This window comes from Pristiophorus japonicus, chromosome 4, assembly GCF_044704955.1.
Source record: "Pristiophorus japonicus isolate sPriJap1 chromosome 4, sPriJap1.hap1, whole genome shotgun sequence".
NCBI lineage: Eukaryota > Metazoa > Chordata > Chondrichthyes > Pristiophoridae > Pristiophorus > Pristiophorus japonicus.
In genome coordinates, this window is record NC_091980.1 from 8,314,779 (window position 1) to 8,325,556 (window position 10,778).

A 10,778-nucleotide genomic window follows, 5' to 3' on the forward strand; every position below is an offset into this window, starting at 1 on the left:
ATTTTGTGTAATAATTCCCCTCCATGTGCAACTCCCAGCCAGCAGTTTACACTCCGAGTCCACTGGAGGGCGTCAGGGACACATGCTTCATTCCGACACCTCTGATGGATTAACGCTTCAAAGCCTCGCTGTAATCAGTGGGGACAGTACCACTGCTCGGCGTAGACAGAGTTCCACATGTCCAGTCTATTCAGTGAGCAGCACTCCCACCTCTGAGTCAGAGGGTGGTGGGTTCAAATCCCACTCCAGGGACTTGAGCACATAAATCCAGGCTCACACTTCCAGTGCAGTACTGAGGGAGTGCCGCACTGTCGGAGGGGCAGTACTGAGGGAGCGCCACACTGTCGGAGGGGCAGTACTGAGGGAGCGCCACACTGTCGGAGGGGCAGTACTGAGGGAGCGCCACACTGTCGGAGAGGCAGTATTGAGGGAGTGCTGCACTGTCGGAGGGGCAGAACTGAGGGAGCGCCGCACTGTTGGAGGGGCAGTACTGAGGGAGCGCCACACTGTCGGAGGGGTAGTACTGAGGGAGCGCCGCACTGTCGGAGGGGCAGTACTGAGGGAGCGCAACACTGTCGGAGGGGCAGTACTGAGGGAGCGCCGCACTGTCGGAGGGGCAGTACTGAGGGAACGCTGCACTGTCGGAGGGACAGTACTGAGGGAACGCTGCACTGTCGGAGGAGCAGTACTGAGGGAGTGCTGCACTGTCGGAGGGGCAGTACTGAGGGAGTGCTGTATTATCGGAGGGCCAGTACTGAGGGAGCGCTGCACTGTCGGAGGGGCATTACTGAGGGAGTGCTGTATTATCGGAGGGCCAGTACTGAGGGAGCGCTGCACTGTCGGAGGAGCAGTACTGAGGGAGTGCTGTATTATCAGAGGGCCAGTACTGAGGGAGCGCTGCACTGTCGGAGGAGCAGTACTGAGGGAGTGCTGTATTATCGGAGGGCCAGTACTGAGGGAGCGCTGCACTGTCGGAGAGGCAGTGCTGAGGGAGTGATGTAATGTCGGAGGTGCCATCCTTGCAATGAGGCGTTAAACCGAGGCCCCATCTGCCCCCTCTGGGGTGGGGGTGGGGGGGATCTAAAAGATTCCATGGCACTATTTCGAAGAAGAGCAGGGGTGTGTTCTCCCTGAGGACCTGGGGCCATTATTTATCCTTTAACCAATAGCACTAACAAAGCAGATTATCTGATCATTTACTGTTTGTGGGAGCTTGCTGTGCACAAATTGGCTGCTGCGTTTCCCTACATTATAGCAGTGACTGCACTTCAAATTTCTTTGGGACATGAAAGGCGCTATAGAAATGCATGTTAGTTGTCCTTGACAGAGACAAAAGGGGGGAAACGACCGAGGCGGGCGAGAGCAAATCCAGCCAATAGAGCATAAGAGCCAGGAAGATATGGTAAACCGATATAAAGCACTAGTTCGGCCCCAGCTGGAGTATTGTGTCCAATTCTGGGCACCACACTTTAGGAAGGACGTGAGATCTTAGGAGAGGGTGCAGAGGAGATTTACCAGAATGGTTGCTGGGACGAGGGACTTCAGTTACGTGGGGAGACTGGAGAAGCTGGGGTTATTCTCCTTGGAGCAGAGAAGGCTGAGAGGAGATTTGATCGAGGTGTTCAAAATCATGAGGGGTCTGGACAGAGTCGAGAGAGAGAAACTGTTCCCATTGGTGGAAGGGCCGAGAACCAGAGGGCACAGATTTAAGGTGATTGGCAAAAGAACCAGAGGCAACACGAGGGTTAGGATTAGAATGCACTGCCTGATTGGGTGGTGGAGCTGATTCAATAGTAGCCTTCAAAAGGGAGTTGGATAAATATTTCAAGGATAAATATTGCCTCTACTCATTGGAATTCAGAAGAATGAGAGGTGATCAAAACGTATCGAAACGTATAAGATTATGAGGGGGCTTGACAAGGTGGATGCAGAGAGGATGTTTCCACTGATGGGGGAGACTAGAACTAGAGGGCATGGTCTTAGAATAAGGGGCCGCCCATTTAAAACTGAGATGAGGAGGAATTTCTTCTCTCAGAGGGTTGTAAATCTGTGGAATTCGCTGCCTCAGAGAGCTGTGGAAGCTGGGTCATTGAATAAATTTAAGACAGAGATAGACAGTTTCTTAAATGATAAGGGGATAAGGGGTTATGGGGAGCGGGCGGGGAAGTGAACCTGAGTCCGTGGTCAGATCAGCCATGATCTTATTGAATGGCGGAGCAGGCTCGAGGGGTCGAATGGCCGAGTCCTGCTCCTATTTCTTATGTTCCTATGTATATGGGGAATGAGCGGGGCTAGTGGGACTGACTGGAGTGCTCTTCGAAAGAGCCGGTGCACTCGATGGGCCGAATGGCCTCCTTCTGTGCTGTACTGTTCTATAGCGCCTTTCACATCCCAAAGAGCTTCACATCCAAATTTGAAATGCAGTCACTGCTGTAATATAGGGAAACACGGCAGTCGATTTGTGCACAGCAAGCTCCCACAATCAGCAGTCAAATAATCAAATAATCTGTTGTTGGTGCTGTTGGTTGAGGGATAAATATTGGCCCCAGGTCATCCGGGAGAACTCCCCTGCTGTACCTCCAGCGCGAGCTGCTCCAAGTGTGCGACGTTTTTGAGATGGGCGACTGGGTGACGTCATCAAAATCCTGTTCGCCGTTTTGGCGCGTGGGCAGGAACATCGGCGGGGCCCAGGTAACAGAGGAGTGGGAAGGCCGGGGAGGATGAGCGGCGAGCGCTTGTGCCGAGATGCGGTGAATGCTTTTGTGGCGGAGGAGCGGCGCGAGATCGTGGCGGGGGTGCGGCAGATGAGGGTACGGAGCGTAGAAGAGGCGAGGGCCCCAGGGGGCAGCACGGGGCCCCAGCCCACACCGTGCGATATATGTGTGTGCGCGCACTGGGTGCGTGCAGCGGAGCTGGTCTCCAGTCGCCCTGGTTCAACCCTTGCCACTGGACCGAGACCTCGCTCTGTCGAGCCCCGTGTGGTGACCGGTGTGCAGCGGTCGCCCCACGTTAAAAAAAATCCACGCACGGGTATCTCCCACCCCCCCCCTCAACTGGAGTTCAGGATCTGGGACATGGGGGTCCTTCGTTGAAACATCTGTGAACTCTTGTGGCAGCAAGTCATCCCCGTTCGAGGGACGGCCTGTGATGATGATGACTGTTCAATTATGCTGTGATATATCGTGCTTTTCTTCCTCCACAGGGTTGGATGTCCCCCACCACGCCACCCTGGAAGCCCAGCTTCGAGCGGAGACTGAGCAGCCCCCGAATGTACACGGGCATCATTCGCTCCCCGCCGGGCAACGAATGTCGGCCCTGCAACCCCGGATCGCCCTTCTCCCCCGTCAGTCCGCCGGCGGGCGTCGCCACGCCCAACAGCTGGTCGCCGCTGCGGACCCCCAAGACCGGCTCGCCCGCCCAGCCGTCGGCGGGCGGCTCCGAGGGCCGGCGCCTCAAGGACCTGCTGGCCAAGAACGTGGTCAGCGCCGCCCGAAGGAAGAAGCTCTCCGGCCCCGGCCCCGGCCCCTCGCCCACACCGGGCCCCTCGAGCCGCCGCCGCCGCCGCCGCCCTTCCCCCCCGGCCCCCGGACCTCCCGCCTCTCCCCGCCTTCCTCCCCGCTGCTGCCCGGCCTCGCCGCCGTCGCCTCCCCGCCGGGCGCCTCGCCGGCCAGGTCCGCCCGCTCGCCACTCCGGCTCTACCGCCGCTCGCTGACTGACTCCGAGTTCTCGCTGGGCTCCGACGACTCCGGGCCCAGGTCCCCCAGTTACTACAACTTCTGCCCCCGGGGCTGGAGCGGCAGCAAACTACGGCAGAGCGACCAATTATAAAGAAGCGGGGGTGGGGAGAGGGTTGTAGCGAGGTGGTGGGGGGGGTGGGGGGGCGGGGGAGCAAGAGAGAGAAAGGCAACCAGCTTTTACAAGACACGCTCTTCAATTTTCTTTTTGCACAAGACACCACCCCGACGCCCGTGTTTTACAAACTCTGACGGGACGGCGTTTTCTGAGTCTCGGACTGGAGTGGATGGACTCACTGTGACTAAAGGTCGGCAGGACAGTATCCTGAAGAGCAGGTTCCGGAACAGCGGCGGTCCAGAGCGCAATCACTTGGGACTTTATATTTGAGGGGGGGGGGGGGGGGGAAACATTGTATTTCCGTTTTGCTTTTGTTCTCCTTTCGAAGCACGCAACAAGGCGAGGTCGCCAACTTTGTTTGGGCGTATTCCCGGAGGTTGCGTCACATGACCACTTCCCCCTCCCACTCCCACCATTGGTCCATCCTCCGAGCGCCACGGCCAATCGGAAAGTGAACAGCCTTGTGGATTAACCTTGGCTCCTTTGGCTGAATAGATGTCGACCGGTTACGTAGATGGAATGCTCTCACTGACCTACCCTGGTCTCCCCAGTCCGCCAGTGTCTCGATTTTAAAGTTCTCATACTCGTGTTCAAATCCCTCCATAGCCTCGCCCCCCCCCCCCCCCCCCACCCTCCTATCTCTGTAACCTCCGACAACCCTCTGAGATCTCTGCGTTTCTCCAATTCTGCCCTCTTTTAATATCCCCCGATTTTCATCGCTCCACAATCAGTGGCCGTGCCTTCAGCTGCCTGGGCCCCAAGCTCTGGAACGCCCTCCCTAAACCTCTCCGCCTCTCTACCGTTCTCTCCTCCTTTAAGACGCTCCTTAAAACCTCCCTCTTTGACCAAGCGGTTGTTCACCTGTCCCTAATAGCTCCTTTATGTGGCTCGGTGTTTGATAACATAGAAACATAGAAAATAGGTGCAGGAGTAGGCCATTCGGCCCTTCGAGCCTGCACCGCCATTCAATGAGTTCATGGCTGAACATGCAACCTCAGTTCCCCATTCCTGCTTTCTCGCCATCCCCCTTGATCCCCCGAGTAGTAAGGACTACATCTAACTCCTTTTTGAATAACCGCTCCTGTGAAGTGCTTTGGGGCAGTTTACCACGTTGAAGGCAAGTTTTTGTTGTTATTGTTGAATGTCCTGCAGTAGCCAACGTGACTGCTGCAGGTTGGTCCACCAGAGATCTCGGCCAGGGTGCTCCCAGGAGGGTGGGAGGTTGTGGGGTGGGGTGTGGGGGGGGGGTCGGGGGGTCACTATTTGAGTCCCGTTCCCTGGTGGAAAAAAATCCCAATTCCCCCCAACATGAGACCACTTCTATCCCACTGCCACCAGTATGTGAGGGATCCAGAGGTGTTGCTTCACCAACAATGTGTGCAGTCAGACCTGATTTGAAAGGTTGCGCGAGTGAGTTAGCCCTGGCCACTGGGTACACTCGCCTCTGACCTACAAACATTGCCTGTAAAGCGCTGTCGGATCGTGAGAGGTGCTATAGAAATGCAAGTTTTTTGTCTGTCTGTCTTTCTTACTGTATTTCTTTATCCCCATCTTTATCTCGTTCTCTTCTCTTCCTTTCTCTTTATGCACTTCTTTCTCTCCCTTTCTCTTTTTTCCTTTTTCTCTCCCTTTCTATCTTTCTCACTTTCTCCCTTTCTTTCTCTCGTTTTCTCTTCCTTTCTCTCTTTCTCCTTTTCCCTTTCTCTCTTTCCTTCTTTCCTTCCCTTTTTCATTGTCTCTTTCTTTCTCACTTTCTCTCTCTCTCCCTTTTTCTCTCTTGCTCACTTTCTTTCTTTTTGTCCTTCCATCCTTCCCTTTCTTTCTCACTGTCCCTTTTCCTCTCTCTCTCTCTCTGTGTCTCTCTGTCTCTCTCTCTCTGTCTATCTCTCTCTCTGTCTCTCTCTCTGTCTCTGTGTGTCTCTCTCTCTCTCTCTGTCTCTCTCTCTCTGCCTCTCTCTCTGTCTCTCACTCTCTCTCTCTCTCTGCCTCTCTCTGTCTCTGTCTCTCTCTCTCTCTCTGTCTCTCTCTCTCTCTCTCTCTCTCTCTCTGTCTCCCTATCTAAGAGTAGCAGGAGAGGACAGTCAGGCCGAACAGTACTCGCCCTGTCACGTCAGACGGTACGAGGTTACACAGCTGCCTCTGTGACCTGTCACTTATGGGGTGAGGCCCGTGAGGCCTTTGACCAGTTTCGGAAGAGGTTCCTCTTGAGTCCATCAGACAGTCAGACAATCTCCAGGAAACCATGGTTACAGAGAATGCAGCACCTAACAACGATAACGAGCTAACTCCATCTCCCGGATCCCCCCCAGTGCCCACAATGTATTACCCTCGGTGTACGATGGGCGACTGATGATGGGACATTATGAAAAGAGTCGTTCATTCTTTTTTAATATAAAAAGAGGATGGAACAACCACGAGGATATGTGGGCGTATTACTAAACACACTCCCTGTTCTAGACCGTGTGTCCTGTCAATACACTCTGAACTGTAGCACGGTTTAGTGTAGCTACAACTGTTGGTGAGACCACACCTGGAGTACTGCGTACAGTTTTGGTCTCCGTATTTAAGGAGGGATATACTTGCATTGGAGGCTGTTCAGAGAAGGTTCACCCGGTTGATTCCGGAAATGAGGGGGTTGTTTTATGAAGAAAGCCTGAGCAGGTTGGGCCTGTACTCATTGGAGTTTAGAAGAATGAGAGGTGATCTTATTGAACTGTATAAGATTCTGAGGGGGCTGGACAGGGTAGATGCAGAGAGGATGTTTCCCCTCATGGGGGAATCTAGAACTAGGGGGCATAGTTTCAGCATAAGGGGTCACCCATTTAAGACGGAGATGAGGAGGAATTTCTTCTCTCAGAGGGTCGTGAATCTTTGGAATTCTCTGGCCCAGAGAGCTGTGGAGGCTGGGTCATTGAATATATTTAAGGGGGAGATAGACAGATTTTTGAGCGATAAGGGAGTAAAGGGTTATGGGGAGCGGGCAGGGAAGTGGAGCTGAGTCCATGATCAGATCAGCCATGATCTTATTAAATAGCGGAGCAGACTCGAGGGGCCGAATGGCCGACTCCTGCTCCTATTTCTTACGTGGAAGTGAGTTGCTCGATGGGCGCGGGTCCCTCGGTCCAGCCCCGTCTGTGGGGACTGAGCTGATCTCAGCTAGGGCAGCAGTTGGTTGGTGACCTACTGTTGGCCTCAGTGCCCGGCCCTTCCCCAACCGCCCCCCCCCCCCCACCATCTAGAGATGAGACGGGGAGGGGAGGGAAGGGGAGAGAATCAGTGGGGTTCCTGTCCCTGATTGGTGAAACCTCTTGATTGGTGTGCGCAGGCATGCAAATGCCAGGTGGAGGACAAAGATCGGGCTTGGGTGCGATGCCTCTACAGTTGAACAGTCAGCCGGCGGTTATGTAAAAAATTCCAGAGTGGGGGTGGGGCGGGGGGTGGGGGGGGAATTAAGCCAAAAAAAATTGTTTCTCCCTATACACGCCCGCAGCTAAACCCAAACTCTAATCTTAGCAGCTCTGAAATGGGGCTGCTTTAAATCACGGCAACACATCTTATACACTTAATTCTGCTTTCATCAGTTAATCAGCAAGAAAGAGTCTGTATGAAAAGCGTTCCTTTATACACACCTGGCTCTCTAGCAATTTTTGAATTATAATAGATTGCAATCCATTTTTTTTATATATATATATAATAATAATGTAAATGAAATGCAATTGCTATTGGTATATGTATAAAAACTCGTGCGGATGTGAAATGCTTCGATGTGATCTTTCTTTCTTTCAAAGAGCCGGCACAGGAACGATTGGCCGAATGGTCTACTCCCATGCTGTATCGTGCCATGATTGCTTCACCAGTTGGGCCGTCTATTGCGATTCGTGGATGTTTTCGAAGCGTCGTCCGGGGTCCCTTCCGAAAACACGGGCAGCCAGTAGAGTTGGGGCTTTCACAGAGTCAGCCGTGGCTCAGTGGGTAGCAACCTCGCCTATCGGTCAGAAGGTTGTGGGTTCAAGTTCCACTCCAGGGACTTGAGCACATAAACCCAGGCTGACACTCCCAGTGCAGTACTGAGGGAGCGCTGCACTGTCGGAGGGGCAGTACTGAGGGAGTGCTGCACTGTTGGAGGGGCAGTACTGAGGGAGTGCTGCACTGTCGGAGGGGCAGTGCTGAGGGAGCGCCGCACTGTCGGAGGGGCAGCGCTGAGGGAGCGCCGCACTGTCGGAGGGGCAGTACTGAGGGAGCACCGCACTGTCGTAAGGGCAGTACTGAGGGAGTGCCGCACTGTCGGAGGGGCAGTACTGATGGATCGTCGCACTGTCGGAGGGGCAGCGCTGAGGGAGCACCGCACTGTCGTAAGGGCAGTACTGAGGGAGTGCCGCACTGTCGGAGGGGCAGTACTGATGGATCGTCGCACTGTCGGAGGGGCAGCGCTGAGGGAGCACCGCACTGTCGTAAGGGCAGTACTGAGGGAGTGCCGCACTGTCGGAGGGGCAGTACTGAGGGAGCGCCGCACTGTCGGAGGGGCAGTACTGAGGGAGTGCCGCACTGTCGGAGGGGCAGTACTGAGGGAGCGCCGCACTGTCGGAGGGGCAGTACTGAGGAAGTGCCGCACTGTCGGAGGGGCAGTACTGAGGGAGTGCCGCACTGTCGGAGGGGCAGTACTGAGGGAGCGCCGCACTGTCGGAGGGGCAGTACTGAGGAAGTGCCGCACTGTCGGAGGGGCAGTACTGAGGGAGCGCCGCACTGTCGGAGGGGCAGTACTGAGGAAGTGCCGCACTGTCGGAGGGGCAGTACTGAGGGAGTGCCGCACTGTCGGAGGGGCAGTACTGAGGGAGCGCCGCACTGTCGGAGGGGCAGTACTGAGGAAGTGCCGCACTGTCGGAGGGGCAGTACTGAGGGAGCGCCGCACTGTCGGGTGGGCGTAAAAGATCCCATGACACTATTTAGAATATGAGCAGGGAGTTCTCCCCGGTGTCCGGTTCATTATTTATCCCTCAATCAAAATCACTAAAAACAGATTATCTGGTCATTATCACATTGCTGTGTGTGGGAGCTTGCTGTGCGCAAATTGGCTGCTGCGTTTCCCACATTACAACAGTGACTACACTCCAAAATGTACTTCATTGGCTGTATTTGACTCTGAAATGAGCTCTCGACCACCTATCCACCACATAACTAAGATCTCCGAAACATCGCACCACTCCACCCTCACCTCAGCTCATCCGCTGCTGAAGCCCTCATCCATGCCGTTGTTACCTCTAGACTTGACTATTCCAATGCACTCCTGGCTGGCCTCCCACATTCTACCCTACATAAACTAGAGGTGATTCTAAACTCGGCTGCCCCATGTCCTAACTTGCAGCAAGTCCCGCTCACCCATCACCCCCTGTACTCGCTGCCCCGTGTCCTAACTTGCAGCAAGTCCCGCTCACCCATCACCCCCTGTGCTCGATGCCCCGTGTCCTAACTCGCACCAACTCCCGCTCACCCATCACCCCCTGTGCTCGCTACCCCGTGTCCTAACTCGCACCAACTCCCGCTCACCCATCACCCCCTGTGCTCGCTGACCTACATTGGCTCCCAGTTAAGCAATGCCTCGATTTCAAAATTCTCATCCTTGTTTACAAATCCCTCCATGGCCCTCGCCCCTCCCTATCTCTGTAATCTCCTCCAGCCCCACAACCCCCCGAGATATCTGCACTCCTCTAATTCTGCCCTCCTGAGCATCCCTGATTATAATCGCTCCACCATCGGTGGCCATGCCTTCTGTTGCCTGGGCCCCAAGCTCTGGAACTCCCTGCCTAAACCTCCCCGCCTCTCTACCTCTCTTTCCTCCTTCAAGACGCTCCTTAAAACCTACCTCTTTGGCTATGCATTTGGTCATCTGCCTTAATTTCTTCTTATGTGACTCGGTGTCAAATATATGTATTTTATTTTGTCTTAAAACACTGCTGTGAAGTGCCTTGGAACGTTTTACTATGTTAAAGGCGCTATATGTATACAAGTTGTTGTTGTTGTTGCCAGTCCAAGAATCATCCAATCGGGTAACCAAGAGCCTTGTTCGCTTCACGATTGGCCGCGTGAGAAGGCGGGGCTCCACAAGGATGGACGTGTCGACAGACCAATGGCAAGTCGGAGGCGGGAAGTCATGTGATGAAACTGCCAGGAATAGGCCCAACTGGAGTTGGCAACCTCTATACCTAAAGCGGAAAAGTAATGTTGATTCTTGAGATGTGGGCATCGTGAGCAAGGCCGGCATTTATTGCCCAATCCCGAGTGGCCCAGGATTGAGTGAAAAGCAAGACTTGCATTTCTATAGCGCCTTTCACGACCACTGGACGTCCCAAAGTACTTTGCAGCCAATGAAGTACTTTTTGAAGTGTCGTCACTGTTGTAATGTGGGAAACGCGGCAGCCAATTTGCGCACAGCAAGCTCCCACACACAGCAATGTGATAATGACCCAGATAATCTGTTTTTAGTGATGTTGATTGAGGATAAATATTGGCCCCAGGACACCGGGCAGAACTTCCCTGCTCTTCTATGAAATAGTGGCCATGGAATCTTTTACATCCACCTGAGAGAGCAGACGGGGCCTCGGTTTAATGTCTCATCTGAAAGACGGCACCTCCGATAGTGCAGCATTCCCTCAGTACTGACCCGCCAACAGTGCGGCGCTCCCTCAGTACTGTCCCTCCGACAGTGCAGCACTCTCTCAGTACTGTCCCTCCGACAGTGCAACACTCCCTCAGTACTGCCCCTCCGACAGTGCGGCGCTCCCTCAGCACTGCCCCTCCGACAATGCAGCGCTCCCTCAGCACTGCCCCTCCGACAGTGCGGCGCTCCCTCAGCACTGCCCCTCCGACAGTGCGGCACTCCCTCAGTACTGCCCCTCCGACAGTGCGGAGCTCCCTCAGCGCTGCCCCTC

At 54.5% G+C, this 10,778-nt stretch overlaps 1 protein-coding gene across 1 annotated transcript in view; it reads left to right on the plus strand.

The window, feature by feature from the left end:
* Positions 1-3,828, plus strand: part of LOC139262824 (synaptopodin) — a 69,009-nt gene extending 65,181 nt beyond the window's left edge. The window contains exons 4-5 of the mRNA XM_070877992.1: positions 3,203-3,636; positions 3,672-3,828. Of these exons, the coding sequence (XP_070734093.1) occupies positions 3,203-3,636; positions 3,672-3,828 (591 nt within the window). The remainder of the gene's footprint in view (positions 1-3,202; positions 3,637-3,671) is intronic.
* Positions 3,829-10,778: the final 6,950 nt, after the last annotated feature.